At 41.7% G+C, this 19,595-nt stretch overlaps 1 protein-coding gene across 2 annotated transcripts in view; it reads left to right on the top strand.

Moving 5' to 3' along the window:
- GRIN3A (glutamate ionotropic receptor NMDA type subunit 3A) overlaps positions 1–19,595 on the top strand; it is a 91,345-nt gene that overhangs the window by 37,131 nt on the left and 34,619 nt on the right. For both annotated transcript variants that reach the window (XM_064140608.1, XM_064140609.1), the window contains exons 2-3: positions 5,860–6,464; positions 14,766–15,813. In XM_064140608.1, the coding sequence (XP_063996678.1) occupies positions 5,860–6,464; positions 14,766–15,813 (1,653 nt within the window). The remainder of the gene's footprint in view (positions 1–5,859; positions 6,465–14,765; positions 15,814–19,595) is intronic.

Below are 19,595 nucleotides of genomic sequence, written 5' to 3'. Positions count from 1 at the left end.
GTCTCACGGACTGCTACTGGGTGACTAAGTATGCAGTTTGGGGAAATTCCTCGTTAAAAAGCAGTAATGGTTTATTAAAATCAACAAAAACTCCTAAAAGCATTACGAACACTGTTATGTCAAAGACCACAGTCACACTGACATGTGGCTTCTGTGTAATTTGGAGAGAGGGGCTACACGTTCAACTGCATGGAATCTTAGAGTTGCTTAGGTTGGAAGGGACTTCTATCCCACACTGCAAAGACCACCACTAACTGTGTCACTCAGTGCCACTGTAAGAAGTCTTTTAAATACCTCCAGGGATGGTGACTCCACTACTTCCTTCAGAAACTTCTTCCAGTTCTTGACAATGCTTTTGTTGAAGAATTTTTTCTTATTATCCAACCTGAACCTCCCCTGGCATAACCAGAAGCTGTCTTCTCTTGTTCTATCATCCTACAGATAAGAAATAAACCTTTCAAAATAATAAAAAAAAAAAAGAATCATCTTTTGCATATAAAACTGGTGAAGTCAACAAACTGCTCACTGGATGAGGCCAGAGGGAGTTCTTGGTTGAAAACTAGAACAACATGTCACATCAAGCATCCCCTGAGTCCCAGTACAAAGCAGACATTAATTGCCTTTCCTCCCTGATGTCTACAGGAATGTTTGCATAGAGGGATGAGGAATTGCTTGAAAGTTAAGCAGAAGACAAATGCCTGGTGACTAAACTTTGTGTATATTACTGCATGAAAAAAATTCTGAAGACCAGACCCAGTGCACTCAACAGAGACTGTGATTGCTGCTTTTCCAGGACAGAACATTTACCTTTTAAGCACATCAATTTAGCTGCTAATAAACACAGTGGTGATAAGTGCTCACACAGATGCACCTGTGGTCTTCAGAAAATGACAGCTGAAGCAGAGATGATTACACAACAAGAAGCACTTTTAAGTGCTAGCTCAGTCTAAGCCAGATCATCCCAAATCCTTCTCTATTCAGTCAGGAGCAGCATCTGAGCACAAGAGCAGTCTGCTGGCCCATATTGGCATAACCAAAGAAGTTGCACATAAGATAGGATCAAAGCGAGAGCTGCTGAGTGCTAAGCCTGTAGAATAGTATAGAATAGAGTAGAATAGAATCGACCAGGTTGAAAGAGACCTCCAATATCATCCAGTTCAACCTAGCACCCAGCCATATCCAGTCATCTAGACCATGACACTAAATGCCTCATCCAGGCTTTTCTTGAACACCTCAAGGGATGGTGACTCCACCACCTCCCTGGGCAGCCCATTCCAATGGCAAATCACTCTCTCTGTGAACAACTTCCTCCTAACTTCCAGCCTATGCTTCCCCCACCACAACTTGAGACTGTGTCCCCTTGTTCTGTTGCTGATTGCCTGGGAGAAGAGCCCAACCCCCACCTGGCTACAGCCTCCCTTCAGGTAGTTGTAGACAGCAATGAGGTCACCCCTGAGCCTCCTCTTCTCCAGGCTAACCTACCCCAACTCCCTCAGCCTCTCCTCATAGGGTCTGTGTTCCAGGCCTTTCACCAGCTTTGTTGCTCTTCTCTGGACACGTTCTAGCATCTCCACATTCCTGTAGGAGAATCCAGCCCCGCACCTGAGAATTCCACATCAGATGGAAACTGCCTTCACCTGTACTGCTGAGTAAAACTGTGCCAAATTTTCTGGCTCTGAAGCATGATTCACTTTCTGTGGACTGTGTGTGCTTGGTAGTGTGTTTGCTCTGGGCCTGCGGTAGTGCACAGTGACCCTAAGGTGTAACTCACCTTTTGTGTATCGTTATCAGTTCAGAGTGTTTTAATACTGGAAGAACCATGCTGCAGACAAGAAAAAGCTGTCTTGCATATGTTAAAATGTGCATATGCACTGGGTTCAGCATGGCAACACAGAAATCTTCAAAGGTCTAAACCTGCTGGGTAAGATGGAGAGCCAGTTTTCATGCATTCTAATCTATACAGCCTCCTGGGAGTGAAAGCCAAAGTGGGCTAGGACACACCAGTGCGTAGTACAAGAAAGCTTGTCTGGCTGGTGTGATGGTTTGGGGGTTACCCCGCCCCTCCCACACTTTGTATTTGCCCCAGCTAACTCAGACGGCCTCTGGGAATATAGATGAAGCAATTTATTTACAGCTAGCAGAATTTACAAGCAGCTATTTACAATATATACAGTTATATACAATTATATACAGAAATATACAAAGGATAAGCAATACAAAAGCACAACTCCCCTCCCAGAAACCTGAGTCCCCAGGAGGGGCTCTCAAACCACCCCACAACCTCCCCCCGGCCCTCTCAACCTTACCCCAGTTCTCAGGAAGAAGAGAGGTGCAGCCAAGAGGTTAGGGAGCAAGGTTAGTAGGAGCAGGGTTAATGAGATGTGACCAGGTCCAAGGCAAAAGCAAGAGAGAGAAACAAAAATGGAGAAAAAGTCTTTCTTCTTCCCAGAGTTCTCAGCGTAACTGTGAGAGAAGTAGACACAATTGTTTTTCATTTCACTGCCCGTTATCTAGTTCTTTTACCAAAACATTCCAGCTTGCTTCAAACTAGCACAGCTGGGTATGTGCCGGAACCAGACCAGGTACAAACTGAGCCGTACAAATGCCCAAGTTTTTGTCTTGGAGATACTATTTTATTCAAGAATATGGACAAAAGCTGCTGTCGTCTCTCATCAACAGATGGTTGCTTTTCTGCATCCAAATGGTTTTCGTATCTGCACCTTATCTGTAATAGCTCTAGTACTGTGCTTGGGATATTATGCTTCTGTATATACTGAACAGAGTTTGTCCTCCTCATGGCTATGCCCATGCAGTGTGCTATCCTTTATAAATGAGAAATATTCTGTGTATAGTGAATAACTAATTTCTTCTGTAATAGTGAACTTATCTAAGACAATAGACTTGCAAGGTTTTGCTGATTGTAGGCAGAACATTGTGTAAAGCATGTTCATACTTTGATTTATTTATTTTATTTGATTTACTTGCAGAGAGGATACAAGAAAAATTCCTTTCTACTCTGTTTGCAGTGAGAGACAAACTAGACTTAATCTACCTGATCACCTCATAACCTCAGAAAAAAAAGGTTGTTTTGATTCAGATGGCAGAGACTAATTTATTCAAATCAGCTTCCAAACCCCAGATATTATGCACAATGGTATGGGGATTTTTTTCTGAACTAATCATGCATTTTAATTACTTGGGAGTACTTTCCAGCACAGAACTCAGAGAATCTGCATAGCTTAGCTTGTTGTGTATTCACTAACTTGTCCTTTATTGAAGAATCTTACTGGATGTCATTGATTGTGGACAGTGATGTATTTTATTAGCTTATTCATGTGTCTGTTTGAAAAAAGACCATAGGTATCAAAGTAAGAGATAACAGAAAGAGCTGAGAGCATCTTCAATTACAGTATTCTCTTTATCAAGCTCTGAATTTAAATTATCTGCTCTGGAGAACAGATGGAGAGTTCATCTAACGCAGTGAAAGCTTGCTCCTTATAAGTGATATTTAGCTCTCCAGTTGTTTGGGGTTTTTCTCATTCTACCCCTTTCATCTCTGTTGGAGAGCCCAGGGTTTTATTTTAGTAAAACTGTTGTAAATCTATTGACTATGACATTATTCCCAATTCAGAATGACATTTCTAAGATCCATACAAACTGGAGCCTATAATGAACAGTAGAATATTGTTAAAATCAAATTGATAGCATTTTATAGCAACTTTAAATGCAGTAAAGGGTCAACTTCTCTTCTATCTAATATGAATTAACTCCTGAAAATGTAAGAGAATGAAGAACAGACTGTAAGTATTTAGAAAGGTAATGAATAGAAAGATAAAATTCAGATGCCTGTGTACGATAAGATGATGTAGGATAAGATCATTTGAGAGGGCATGAATGAGGGTAGAGAGGCTCTTCAGAGGGACTTGAATAGGCCAACATTAATGGGATGAGTTTCAACTGAGCCAAATGCTAGATCCTGCGCTTGGGGTTACAACAACCCCAAGTGATGCTACAGGCATAGGGCAGTATGGCTGGATTGCTGCCTGGTAGATGGGGATCTAGGGGCTGTAATAGGCATCTGAAGGCCAGTGGCATCCTGGCGTGTATTAAAAATGCTGTGGCCAGGAGGTGTAAGGAGGTGATTGTCCTCATGTACTCGGCTTTGGTGAGGCCACACTTCGAGTATTGTGTTCAGTTTTGGGCACTGCAATACAAGAGAGATGTGGAGGTGCTGGAGCAGGTCCAGAGGAGGGCAACAAAGCTAGTGAAGAGCCTAGAGAATAAATCCAGAGTCCAGAGGAGTGACTGAGGGCACTGGGGCTGTTTAGTTTGAGTAAGAAGAGTCTAAGGGGAAACCTCACTGCTGTCTACAGCTACCTGAAGGGAAGTTGTGGAGAGGCTTCTGTTGGTCTTTTCTCACAGGTAATTGAAGGTAAAACAAGGGGGAATGGCCTCAGGCTAAGGCTGGACATTAGGAAAAAAATTTCAGGTGGAGAGGCACTGGAATGAGCTGCCCAGGGAGGTGGTTGAGTCACCAACTGTGTGTGTGTTTAAAGATCGTTTGGATGTGGTGCTTAGGGACATGGTTTAGGGTGACTCTTGTAGAGTAGGGTTATAGATTGGACTTGGTGATCTTGAGGGTCTTTTCCAACCTGGATGTTTCTGTGATTCTGTAATAGACAAATATTGATATAAGGGCAGAACAATGATCATTTGGAACAAAAGATGCACTGAAACAGGCATCAGAATTCACATGTTTTTTTTAACAGTCTCGTCACTGAGATCAAGTATCAGTGTAAATTTTTTAAATTTTTTTTTTTTAAGCAAAGCTACTCTGGGGACTGTCAAATTCCCATCTGGAACCGAAAGTGGGAACAGTATGTGATGTGTTAGCTGAAGATCTGATAGAAATATTTAGATAGAGCAAAGAATAATTGTATGGAAGATGCAAGAAATTGCTTGGCTTTTTTTTCTTTTTTTTTTTTCCTTCCTTACTAAGTCTGTAGATAAAAATTAACTTTAATTTTGGGACCACAGAATGGAGAAGGTGTAAGAGAAAGGGAAAAGTGTTTATGGATCAAATAATAAGAAGAGACAAAATACTTACCTAAGAGAGCAAGTGAATTAGCCTCACATCCTTCTGCTTTACCTGGAAAAGATAAAGCCAATGGCAGTGCTGTTGGTAAACACAACTTACCAAGTTCTGTTATATGATGTACAAAATGTATTATGGAATACTTATTTTCGAGCTCAGAAATCATACTCTGCATATCTTAGACTCTCGTGTGTTCAGTAACTTGTACTTTGCCAAAGAATAAATCTTCTCATGCTTTATTGGCAGCCTATGGTGATGTGCATCAATTGCAGTCTGTGATCTGTTTAATTAGGTTACTCATGTGTCTGTCTAAAAAAAAGCCCCCAACTAGGAAAAAAAAAGCTTTCCCTTATTTTTCTTACTCTTTACCAAAGAACTTGTCAGTATCCATTGAATTTGGACATTTAACACCATGGTTAAACCTGACCACTGAGGGCAGTGTTTTCTCATAGCCCTGTTAGAAGAGCAGGGAAATCTTTGCTTGAGAATACCAAGAAATCCAAAAGTATAAACAGACTGAAAGAAATATGAAGACTTGGGAGCAGACTCCTTAGTGACTACTGAAGTTGACTCAAACTCTAGACGAGGAAGCCTGTGAATGAATGTTCATTTAAACTGCGTGAGTATAAATGTCCTTGTTTCTCACATGCTTCCCTTAGTTGACTGGTGATTACTTTGAACTGAGTGAATAAAAATTAAGAAAAATCATTAACTTTGCTTCTGGCATTGTTCTGATCAGTTGTCTTTTATATTTTTATGTGCAGAATCCCCTTCACCTGCAGATGAGTTTAGAAAACTCACTGAGTTCTGATGCTGATGTCACTTTCTCGATCCTTGCAATGAACAACTGGTATAATTTCAGCCTGATGCTATGCCAGGAGGAGTGGAACATCACAGATTTTCTCTTCCTCACACAACAGAGCTCCAAGTTTCACCTGGGATCCATTATAAACATTACAGCTAACCTCACTTCAACCAGTGATCTTCTGAACTACTTACAGATTTATCTGGAGAGCATCAAAGACACAACATCTACAATGGTGATGTTTGGATGTGACATGGAAAAAACACGGAGGATTTTTGAAATAACCACCCAGTTTGGTGTGATGCCTCCAGAACTTCACTGGATTATTGGGGATTCACAGAATGTAGAAGAACTGCGGACAGAAGGTTTGCCACTTGGTCTCATTGCTCATGGCAAGACAACACAGTCAGTCTTTGAGCATTATGTACAGGATGCAATGGAGCTGGTAGCAAGAGCTGTAGCGGCAGCCACCATGATTCAACCTGAACTGGCTCTTATTCCAAGTACTATGAATTGCATGGACACAGATGAAAGGAATATCACTTCAGGGCAGTACTTGTCAAAGTAAGTTGTTTAGTTTCTTTTCTTTTTTCCTAGGTAATATTCGTGGCCAAAAAAAAAAAAAAAATCGTTTTCCTTCCCTTTCCTACCATTCTCAGTGGCTTACCTGTCACACTGTTAATCCTTTGTAATGCAAATTTGTTTCAGTACTTCCTCCTGCTTTGTTACTTCTGGGCAAATAATGAAACTTAGCTTGGTTACACAGAGAGATACTGTAGAAGAAACTGTTCCACAGAAGGAGCCATCATGCAGTAAACGTAGGCTACACTGGTTGCAGACTCTGTGCTTAAATTATCTTGTATTTATGTTTATGCAGTTAGGAGGGAAGTGCCAGAACTAGTGTCAAATTCTCTGAGGTTTTGAGATACGTTAGAGAACATAAAAGAAGGTAAGAACACTTGCACCATCAAAGCAGTCAAGAGACCATAAAATCAAATTTCTAACCCTTATTAGTATGCTTCCATGGAAAAGAAGTAAAAAATATTGCACCTTGACCACCTGAGAGGCTACTGCTGCCAGGGAGAGCACTCAGAAATACAAGGTGCTCTCTCTGCTGCTTGGTATGGGAAGCTCCTGTTTCACCCTCTGCTAAAACTATTCCTGTAGACCACTGCACATCCCTGTTCTGAATTTATTCATAAAACTGCTTGGGGATTCATACTGAGAAATCATCTAGCTTTAAATACATGAGAAGAAAAGAATTGCATGGTTCTTTTTGAAAACAGACAAAAAAAAATTTCCTGTCTTGGTTTAAGCCCACCCAGACAGCAAAAAAACGCACCACTTGTTCACTCCTAGACACCTCAGTGTGATGTGGAGGAGAAAACAGAACAAAAGGCTGGAGGTTGAGATGAAGAACAGAGGGCTTGCTCACCAATTATGGTCATGGGCAAAAGGTAAACTCGACTTGGGGAAACAAAATCAACTGAATTTAAACAAAACTACCACCTGAGCCAGAGTAGGATAGCGATGAATACAAATGCATCTTAAAAACAGCTTCTTCTCACCTCTTTCTTCTTCCTGGGCCCAGTTCTGCTACCTCCTCCCTGCCAGCAGCACAGGGGTGCACGGAGCGTGTGTTGCACTGCAGTCAGCCCATGTCTGTCCAGTGTTGTTTTGCTGTTCCTTCCTCCTCAAGGGAAAACATTCTGAGAGACTTCCCCTGTGGCACTGTGGCAGAGGAGAGTCTTCCATTAATTTCCCTCACGGTGTGTGTCCCTTCCACACCAGCGGCAAACCACTCCACCATGGGCTTCCCTCAGAGTCACAGGCTTCTTTGGGACTAGTGATCTGCTCCAACGTAGGATCCTGCATGGGCTGCAGACAGGATTTTTCTCCATTGTTGATCTCTAAGGCCTCAGCCTGCTATCCCACCATGGACCAAAGGGGAGTGGTAGCTTCAATGTGCTTTTCAAACATGTTTTCTCACCAACTTCAGTGTCCACATCACATGGTCATTTCTTTCTTGTCTCACTCTCATCCTAAACAAAAGAGGTCCCAAAACAAAAAAGCCAGCCCAACATCTTTTCCTGTCTCTTAAATATGTTATCTCAGAGGCACTGATTGGCTCAGCCTTGTCCAGAGGTGGATTTGACTCTGGAAGCTGCTAGAAACTTCTTACTGGAGCTACTCCAGAAGGTCTCTTCCCCACTAGTGAAGCCCAGCCAGACACAATCTTAACACGCCAAGTACATGAATTCATCAATTAGCTTACACACAGGGACTGCTGCATGTTCTCCCAACACTACACCTAGTTTTCAGCCTACAGATTTCATTGAATGGAGTTAGGATAAAAGTTCTTGAAGCTTTTTGTATGCTTGCAGGTTCATTTTCTTTTTTAAGTTACATCTGAGATGTCTTTTCACAACACATCTCAAAACACAAACGTTTGAGACCATAAGTTTCTTAGTCAGCACTCTTCCATAACTTAGGGGTCACAACCTTCTTGTTTCCAGTGAGTGAAACAGGGCTTCGGAATAAGCATTGCACTGGATTGTGGTATCCCCACTGACATGTGATTTAATGTTATCCTACGGGTATTTTACTAGATCATATCTAAGTCTCTAAGAAGGAAAACTCAGCAAGAGGCTTCTTAAAATAACAAATATTTAAAGACAGTAGCTTTAGGAACAGAGTTTTTAGTGTTGAGGAAGGAACAAATTAAAAGGGGAGCAAAATTAAGGTCCTTGAAAGGATTCCTTCAGAATACATCTACACCATTGCTTTCAGCAGAAGAGTATGAGATCTGTCCTGACCAGTGACTGACGCAACTTCTGTTCTGGACAACAGTGTGCTATTTCACATCTGTTGCATTTCTTGGCCCTTTATGTTAGTAAAGGTGTTGTGAAGAAAAGAAAATTATCGCAGTGATTTTGTCCCTAGGCATCTGCTTAGAGACAAGGCAACAGGTTAGATGAACCCTTGTCCTGAATCACTGCAGCTACTTTTGTAGAGCATGTGAGATGGATACTTGGTGGCTAGTACTGATTGTGGAGTCCGAATGGTACCAGTAATTTCTGAGGTATGAAGCACTGATGAGTCACTAGACTGTGACCAACCTTGTGGATTACATGAGTGCTTTAGGAAAGTGTGAAACTTTTATCTGATGATGCTTAGTGTTGACTAATGAACCCATCTGTCTTGATAGATAGCTTCAGAGGTAGTGCATGTGGCGATGAAGGCACGGTGGCACAGACCTTTGCCTCCCTTAACTGCACTGTGTGGTTAAAGAGCAGTCTCACAAGCTGGCACAGCCAACACCAGCTTTCATTGCCAACACTGCAAACATTTAAATGCCACTCTGAAGCAGAATCTGGCTCATGGCATCCTGAAGATTATGAAGTTGTAAGTTTCCATCCTTCATTCCTCTTAGGATGAGAGCAATTCCCTGATCTCTTCATGCATGCTTATGGGAGCACCTTGTTGATGGAGCAAGCTATTAATATTTCAAAGCCATATCTTGTCTTAACACTTCTACTAGCCTTACAGCTTTGACTGCTTCTTAGGTAATTTCAGTGTCATGCTGTTTGCTTGCCCATTCCGTTTCTTGCCTCCAGTAAATTTTGCATGAAAGATGTGAAGTGACCAAGTCATCTAGCTTGAAAGAAAATGAAATCGTTTAATTAAATCATTCTTAAAAGTACTACAAAGGCATCGCTGCTGGAGTATGGTAGATCTACAGTCCTTACAACAAATCACATGAAAAACAAAACCAGAAATCTGCAAATTACACACTTTGGACTCATCAGTCAAGTGGAAGTGACACTAGTGAAACTTCGTTACACCTATCACAGCTTATTGTTGTGATCATCAGCTCCTATAGCATCAAGAAAATTAAGTCAGACAAATCGTTCTGTCTGTTTCCTAAAGTTATAGAGTGAAAGTGTTTTAGGTGAAGTCCCTGCCATGAGTTTCACTAGTGCTGCATATAGCATATACAAGTGATGAGCAGCCATAGCCACTTGCATATAGAACAAAGTGCTGTTACAATGTGTCTCCCACGTGGTTCCCCTCATTCATTTTGATTAATGTTCTGTCACAACTGAAAATATGAAACATGCAAATCAGCTGCGAAAGTAAGCTACTAACTTTGTAAGGCAGCAAAGTCACGCATTTATATGCTACTAAATCTCTCAGGTGACTGCTTCTAACACAATTCAACCACAGAACAGGTACAGAAGGCTTCATCCACTCTCGTGGGCACACTTATTTCTACGTGAAAGTTGGAGGACAGAGTGCATAAATTCCACTGTTCTCATTCTCCCTGCAGAAAGTAGATCTAATGCATTCATAGCTTTGTCTGAATGCTGCTGGTCTGCAGCATTCTGATATCCAGGTTTTGATGTAGTTAGCCGCGTGAGGCCAAAATTGTTAGGACTTTAGTAGCTTATTCCATCTAAGGACTATTATCCATGATTTTTGGCATTTTATGAACTGTAACACTATTTTCCATACTTAAATAATCCTTTCAGAAGTTTACATACAGACCCAGCTATACATGCAGTGGTTTTATTGTAACTGTCATAGTGATGGCTTCAGCATACAAGCTCAGCAAGGCTTGTGTGGTGGTTTGGGTGTACCCTGCCCCCCCACACTTTAGAAGTACCCAACTAGACTCAGCCAGCTCTGGGAATATAAATGAAGCTATTTATTTACAGCAGCACAATGTACAAGCAGATATTTACAATATATACAGTTATATACAGAAATATACAAGGTAAAAGGTAATACAGAAACACAACTCCCCTCCCAGAAACCTGAGCCCCCAGGAGGGGCTCTCAACCACCCCTGCACCTTCCTCCTGTCCCGCTCAACCTTACCCCAGTCCTGAAGAAGAATGGAGGTTCAGCCAAGAGGTTAAGAGGCAAAGGTGAGTGGAAGGTGAGGTTAGGGAGCTGCAGCTCAGTCAAAAGCCCAAAGCAGAGTGCCAAAAATGGCAAGAGTGTTATCTAATGTTTACTTTCCTCTTCAGCAAGACTCTGAGGGAATCAGACATCACCATTGTTTTCCTTTCACAGCCTCTAATCTACTTTTTCTCACCAAAACATTCTACCCTGCTTCAAACTAGCACAGCTTGTAAGGAAGAACTTGCATGATTTTTCACAAAGCCTAAAGAGGAGACCAGGTGTTAAGGAGGGGTTTGAATCTGGATTAGGAGTGAATTGTGATGAGGGCTATATAAAAATTATTAAATAGTTTATTATATATATAAAGAAAAATTCCCCAAACTTATTAACACACAAGGATTCTGCTATGCAGTTGGTAAAATTATTGTTGTAGAGTGTATATATACACAGTCAGAGTAAATGTAAATTATTTAGGAAAGGTTTTAGAAAATACTTTTAACTGTACTCAGCACTGGTCAGGCCACATCCTGAGTGCTGAGTCCAGTTCTGGGCTCCTCAATTGAAGAGAGATGTTGAGATACTGGAACATGTCCAGAGAAGGGCAACAAAGCTGGTGAAGGGCCTGGAACACAGCCCTGTGAGGAGAGGCTGAGGGAGCTGAAGTTGTTTAGCCTGAAGAAGAGGAGGCTCAGGGGGGATCTCGTTGCCATCTACAGCTACCTGAAGGGAGGCTGTAGCCAGGTGGGGGTTGGGCTCTTCTCCTGGGCAATCAGCAACAGAACAAGGGGACACAGTCTCAAGTTGTGCTGGGGGAGGTCTAGGCTGGATGTTAAGAGAAAGTTCTTGCCAGAGAGAGTGATTTGCCATTGGAATGGGCTGCCCAGGGAGGTGGAGGAGTTACCATCCCTGGAGGTGTTCAAGAAAAGCCTGGCTGAGGCACTTAGTGCCATGGTCTAGTTGACTGGCTAGGGCTGTGTGCTAGGTTGGACTGGATGATATTGGAGGTCTCTTCCCACGTGGTCGATTCTGTGATTCTATGGAGAGTCTTGAAGCACAAACTGCTGCTTAAAGGTTAAGCATAAGCTTCCACAGACTTGAGTGAAAAGAGTTTACTCACTGGTTAAGAATCTCAATATTTGTGATCCATCAGCATAAACAGGGAAAAATATAGTCCCATCCATGCGGTGGCATTCCACATGGTGATGGCGCAGCGCGGCTTTACTGCTTGTTCAGTTCAGATTGACTGCGTTGTCTGACACGGCCCACGGACACAAGTCCTCTGTGGCTCTTAGGAACTCATCGGAGTGGTCAGCCACCTGGGCAAAGCAGGATCCAGGGTTGTGGGCTGGGGCAGTCCAGTTGAATGCTGTGTATAGCAATGAGTCAGCTGGTGGGCTGGAGCAGCAGGCTGGCATGGCAGGCCAGCAGGTCCTGGTGCCCCAACTCGTTGCTAGGCCATTGCTATATTGTTACCTATACTCGGGCTTGGCAAAGCTCAAATGGGCAGCTCTATCCCAGCCTAAAGGCAAGCTGTTTTCAGTCCCTCGTCTCGGTCAGGCAGGGTCTGAGCTGCCGATCGTAGGCAAGTCCCCAGTTATGCACAGTGCAAAGTGTTGTGGCACGCAGAGGCGTGTAAGGCTCATGGGTAGTGAACAAAATAAAAGCAGCAGCAGCAAAAAACAAGTATGCTAGGTTTTAAGCATTTTGCAAGCGTCTTTGGCCAATAGCAACAGATTAAACCAGCCCTAGAACCAATCCCCAATCCTGAGTTGCATCTCCAAAAAAGGACAGGCACATGCCTAGCATCCGTGACCTGTGTTTACCACAAACAAAACAAGTTGCAAAACAAGGTCAAATGTGGTGTCTGTGATGGACTGAGAGGCTTTTGGCCACTCTCCTGCACGTCCTCTACCATAAAAGAAGAATAGGGGGAGGAGGGGAGGTGCACCAAGGTGGGTATTCAAGCAGGTGTTTAGGGCAAGTGATGGATATGTATTCTAGGTATAGTTTGGACCTTCCATCACACCAGGCAAGCATGGGCACATAAACTACATAAACTTTTCTTTGAATGTTTAAGATTGCCTTTCCCTAGAAACTTTATCTTGACAGTATTTACATACACAAACATCCAAGTATACCATCAAATATGAAATATGAGGTAGGAGGAAAGGATTAGTCAAGCAGTGGCAGACACCACTGATTAGCAAAGTAATGGCATCTTTCAGCTAAAACTATACTGTGCAAATTATTTTAACAGTGAGGACCACATTTATCTGTCCTATTTATAAACACATGCATGTGGTTTCAGGAATTGTTTTCAGGACCAAGTTAACACATGTATATGTGTCAGTGTTGGCTGTATCAGCTTTCTCCAGGCACAACCTGCTCAAAATAGACTGTATAAGAAGAGTTTTGAAGCCATCTCAGAGAAGGTTGTCACACACAACCACACTCAAAACCATATTATTTAGTGTTGTTGATTTACCCTTTGGTAAAACCTGGTGAATCTTGAGACATGCACAGTCAAGAGTTTTAATTGCTGACGCTCCAACGAGAAGTATTGGAGGTCATTAGAACAAAGGGCACAGACTGGACAGAGGTATGCATGCACACACACTTGCTGCGGGTTCATCCTTTCCAAATCAGTTAAGGTGATGTTCTATCCACCCTAACTGTTGATGAACAAGTAGCACTAGCTAAAATTTGTCTTGCTCGTTGAGGCTGGAGTGACAGCTATAGCTTTTATACTTCTTTCAGTACTTGTTTTCTTCCAATTCCCAGGACTAATGTAAGGCATTACATTCCACTGTGACAGAGAAATAGCTGTATTCTGAATTCCTTTACTGAAGAATGCATGCTTGACTTACCTCAGACTGTGTTAACAGCAATTTAAATCAGTTGTTTTCAATAAAATCACTGTGCTAATGCTTAAAAATTCTTAGCAAGGTCCTTCTACAGTCTTTGCAAAATACATACCAGTGTGGTTACTAACAGCAGTTCAGCTGATCATGATATTTACACTAAAGAGGATTTTCTTCTTAAGTAACACTTCCTTCTTGCTCGATTTCTTGCTCCTTTATCCATGTCATTTTAGCCTCTTTGATAATGATTTACCAGAAGATGAATTTAACATATCAGAGAGAGGACAACTACTAGCAAACACTGCCACCCAATACACAGGAAGTTCTTTGTTCTGAATATCTGGAATAGTAAAAGCCCAGAAATCTCAGTGCAAGATATGCAGTGCAAAATTGGCAGTCTTCATGAAATCTACTGCAATGTCAAAATTGCCCTTTTAAGAACATTAATTTTACAGAGATATTAAGATTTTTTTTTTCTTTTTAAAGCATTTAAATGGATTGACCATTTGTAAAACGTAGGACCTAGGGCAAGCATCTTTCACTGAATTCCTTTTTTTGTTCAGAAGTGGCTAACAGTGATTACTAATGCAAATTTTGCATTTTCAAATCCAGATTGGTTCACTTCAGAATGCTTGAAAGCTGTTGACAGCACTTCAGTAGCCTCTCTTACATAAGCTAGATCTTACTGAAGCTGCAGGATTTTTCTTGGAAGGCTGTTTCATACATAATTTCTACTCTAACATTTTCATAAATATTTTTGTCTAGGACACTGACTATGGATTTTATGAGGTGGATGTAGCTGAAAATGTGGTGTTCCCTCATTCATTTTGTTTTTGTTTTTGTTTTTGTTTTTTTCCCCAGTAAATATAAAGAAATCTCTGCAGGAGTTTTCATTTACATAAGATATGCAGGAGAGCGTTCCCAAGTACTTTAGTCATAAATTAAGTGGTGTGTTCATCGTGCTGTAGAAAAGCTATTACTGATCCAGATGTTCAACATCCCAAATTTATTCTCTTAAATTCACGGTGTTTGCATAAACTCTAGCATGATTACTTCAGTTGTCTGCCTCTGATTATCCTGCTTTCTCCCTCCAACAGGTTTTTAGCCAACACAACTTTTGATGGTCTCAGTGGCCACATTAAGGTGAAAGGTTCTTCTATTGTCAGCTCAGAAAACAACTTCTTCATCTGGAATCTGCAACATGACCCCGTTGGGAACCCAATGTGGACTCGTCTTGGAAGCTGGCAAGAGGGAAAGATAATTATGGACTATGGGATATGGCCAGAACAGGCCCAGAGACATAAAAATCACATGCAACACCCTACCCGGCTGCACCTCAGAGTGGTAACTCTCATTGAGCATCCATTTGTCTTTACAAGAGATGTAGATGATGAAGGTCTTTGCCCAGCAGGGCAACTCTGTCTGGATCCTTTGACCAATGATTCAGCCATGCTGGATAACCTGTTTGAAACTCTTCAAGGAGGGAATGACACTGTTCCCATTGAGCTGAAGAAGTGCTGCTATGGCTACTGCATTGACCTGCTGGAGAAACTGGCTGAGGATATGAATTTTGATTTTGACTTGTACATTGTTGGTGATGGAAAATACGGAGCCTGGAAGAACGGCCACTGGACAGGGCTGGTGGGAGACCTTCTTGCTGGCACAGCTCACATGGCAGTGACATCATTTAGCATTAACACTGCCCGCAGCCAAGTGATTGATTTCACTAGCCCTTTCTTTTCAACCAGCTTGGGCATCTTGGTGAGGACCAAAGACACTGCAGCTCCTATTGGAGCCTTTATGTGGCCACTTCACTGGACTATGTGGCTGGGGATATTTGTTGCTCTACACATCACAGCTATATTCCTCACCTTATATGAGTGGAAAAGTCCTTTTGGGATGACGCCCAAGGGAAGGAATCGGAACAAAGTCTTTTCATTCTCCTCTGCCCTGAATGTCTGCTATGCGATCTTGTTTGGAAGAACAGCTGCTATCAAACCTCCAAAGTGCTGGACTGGAAGGTTTTTAATGAATCTCTGGGCTATTTTCTGTCTGTTTTGTTTGTCGACATACACAGCCAATCTAGCTGCTGTCATGGTAGGAGAGAAGATCTATGAAGAGCTTTCTGGAATACATGACCCAAAGGTAAAGCATGTCTGCTGCTATTTACTCAGCTTTTTCAGCTTCCCAGTCAAAACTCACAGCTGCATAATATATGATTTATTAAAAAAAATCAGAAAGCAATCTGTGCAAAACAGCAGTTGCAGTACAATTAGTTACCATACCTGACAGCACTTTAGTACAAAAGTTAAGTGAGGGAGGATCTTCAAACATCCACAGAAGTCTAAGGGGGTTTTCAAAGATTGAGGGTGAGGAAGAAAGGGAAGGATTTTGGTGTTTCTCAATGCAGGGGAGAAAAATGGCTTCTACATGCAGACTAAGGATTCAATTTCAGTTCAGCTGTAGTTATTTTGATCACTTGGATGATTTACATCATCCTGAGATCTGCTCAAAGTAACCACATAGCACAAAAAGAAAAGCTTTGATGTTCTGCGTAGGATTTTGGAAGTTTTTCACAGGCCATAATGGTGCTTACAAAGTCAATACTGACAAAATGATAAATCAAATGGAGCAGAACTGAAATATTGAGAATGATCCTACCTTCTGCATCAAAACAGTGGAATTCGCTTTACAAGTAGTCAGACGTCTGATTTGAAGTGTTGTTTCTGCTGGGGAACTGTCATGGGAGGAGATGAATTATGTTGTAGACAACCCATCTGCAAACAGCTCAGACTTCCTAGTAATTTTGGTAAGGCAAAGAAAAATGTAGAAGCAGGACTGCCTCCACCCACTGTCTCCTCTAGTCCCAAGGCAGGGATGAGGGGATTCAGATCGAATTTTAAGTGATTTTATAAGGCTATTCTGCTTTTGTTCGCTACTAAATAATGATCATGAAAATGTGCATAGAGAATAGTTTGTAAAGAGAATGATACATGGCTACAGGTGACACAAAAGCAGCTGTCCTCTTCACCTGACAGTCACTTTAGAGGTTGGGGTGCCACCAGTAAATTTCCTCTGTTTGGCACTTTGACCAGTGGAAGTGTGATTTTAATGTCCACAGCTTTTCACTCAAGAACTAACTGCTGATAAATAGCTCTGAAACTGTCCACCATTAATTTGTCTCAGGTACCTGAACTCTTACAACATTCTAACACTGGAAAGAAGAAATTTTAATAACTCAAGAATTTAACCTTTATTTTTGCTTTCATAAATTGTGTAAATAAGGATTACATATGTCCCTCCAGACAGCAAAGGCCAGGCTCCATCTGTTACATTAGTAAAACCTTGCATTGAGATTAATGACCATCCAGTTTTGGCTGGGTAAGTGTGACTTCTGATTCACTTCCAACAGTGGTATCTCAATTGTTTCTACCAAAAAACCCAAGAACAATACTTTTTACGGTGGCATGAGGGCACTCTAAAATTGATTTATACCTTAAAGCAAACTAATAGTAATAATAATAATAATAATAATAATAATAATAATAATAATAATAATGGTGTGCCCTTCCCCTTCCAGAAAAAAAAAAGATAAATACTTCATCCATAGCCTCATGAATTTAAACTGTATTCCTGGATTTCTAATGCAGGAATAGTGTATTTATTTTATTCTAAGTGTTTTGAATAAGCAAATGAGAGCTTTCAGCTGAATTCCTCAGCTCCAGGCATGCCTCTGGTACAGTAATTGTTGTGAGAGCCATAAGTCTGGCTTGAAAATGAGGTTAGTCCTCCACTCTTTGCATGAGTATCACCTAATCCAGCAAATCAACTCACACCAGATTAGATCCTTGTTTTCTGCATCATTATTGTGACCACACACATGGAGATCCTAAGACAAATAGTAAACATTTTTGCAATTGCAAATAAATGGAATTATTCTAAAGAGGCACTGTGAATCTTGGCTTTTGAGTTACAAAAATGAGCACAGAGTACTGAAGTGCATAGGTACTTGTCTTGTCATGAGCAGAAACACCAAAGACTGGTCATTAGTACCCTCAATGATGTCATTAAATCAGTGTCATTGTTTGGGTGTTACCCGTGCCCACACACTTTAGAAATCACCCAGACTAGACTCAGACAGCTCTGGAAATTGAATGAAGCTTTTATATTTATGGCTTAGCATAATATGCAAGCAGATATTTACAATATATACAGTTACATACAGAAATATACAAGTTAAAATGTAATACGGAAACACAAACCCCGCTCCGAGAAACCTGAGTCCCCAGGAGGGGCTCCCAACTGCCCTTCCACCTTCTCCCACCCCTCTACCTTACCCCAGATAGTGCCTTGTGCCCAAGGAAGAATGGAGAGTTGGTCAGAGGGTTAGGAAGCAGGTGGATTGATCAGGTTAAGTTAGAGAGAGAGAAATGCAGCCTATAGGCCAGGCAGTGACCAAATGTCTTACCTATGTTTGGATTCTTGCTCTTACACATCTCAGCAAGCCTATAAGTATCACAGTATCACAGTATCATCAAGGTTGGAAGAGCCCTCATAGATCATCAAGTCCAATCCTTTACCACAGAGCTCAAGGCTAGACCATGGCACCAAGTGCCACGTCCAATCCTGCCTAGTGAAGTAGACATCACCATTGTTTTCCTTTCACAGCCTGTAATCTAGTTCTTCTCACCAAAACATTCTAGCTAGCTTCAAACTAGCACACAAGCATTTCCTAGTCAGGCACTTCTATGCTTCCTAGACTAGATCTAATCTTCTGAGTAGTTAATTACTGGTTTCCAATGTGGTAATAAGGCATGGTAGATTTTATGGAAGAGGATTGCCTGCCATTACATGAACTACAAAATAGCTTTGTGTTTTTAATTCGTGCATTTCTCTCCAAAATCTTAGTCTGTAGGAGTAGAGTGGAAAATACAGTGGCTTAACCTTTTCCCACACAAAGCCTCAACTGTGCCCATTGTGGAGGCACCATCCCTGGGGGTCTTCAAGAAAAGACTGGATGGGGCATTTGGTGCCATGGTCTAGTTGATTGGATAGGGCTGGGTGCTAGGTTGGACTGGATGATCTTGGAGGTCTCTTCCAACCTGGTTGATTCTATGATTCTATGATTGAAAGTTCTCTCTATAACTTAAAGATAAGTTTTAGGAAATATTTGTGTGTTACATAGGTAAAAGCAACACTTATTAGGTATTGGGTTAAAGCTTTTTATTTATTTATTTAATTTAAACATTTTACAGCCAGAATCACAGAATTAACCAGGTTGGAAAAGACCCCAGCAATCAGTGACAGAAAAGGAGGACACAATCTCAAGCTGTGCAATGGCAGGTTTAGGCTGGACCTTAGGCCGAAGTTCTTCACAGGAGTGATTTGCATTGGAATGGGCTGCCCAGGGAGGTGGTGGAGTCACCGTCTTTGGAAATGTTTAAAAGCAGACTGGATGAGGAATTTAGTGCCATGATTTAGTTAATTAGAAGGACTAGGTGACAGGTTTTACATTATGATCTTAGAGATCTTTCCCAACCTAGTTAATTCTGTGATTCCATGACCTTTGAGATCATCAAGTCCAACCTGTTACCCAACACCATCTAAACAACTAAACCATGGCACTTAGCACCACATCCAGTCTGTTTTTAAACACTTCCAGGGACAGTGACTCCACCACATCCCTGGGCAGTCCATTCCAATGCCAATCACTCTTGCTGTGAAGAACTTCTTCCTAACGTCCATCCTAAACCTGCCCTGGCACAGCTAGAGCCTGTGTCTTCTTGTTCTTTCACTGATGGCCTGGGAGAAGAGACCAACCTCTGCCTGGCTACAACCTCCTTTCAGGTAGTTGTAGACAGTGATAAAGTTCCTTCTGAGCCTCCTTTTCTCCAGGCTGAACAATCCCAACTCCCTCAGCCTCTCCT

Source organism: Pogoniulus pusillus, chromosome Z (assembly GCF_015220805.1).
Source record: "Pogoniulus pusillus isolate bPogPus1 chromosome Z, bPogPus1.pri, whole genome shotgun sequence".
Lineage (NCBI taxonomy): Eukaryota > Metazoa > Chordata > Aves > Piciformes > Lybiidae > Pogoniulus > Pogoniulus pusillus.
This window is presented reverse-complemented; position numbering and strand designations above follow the sequence as displayed.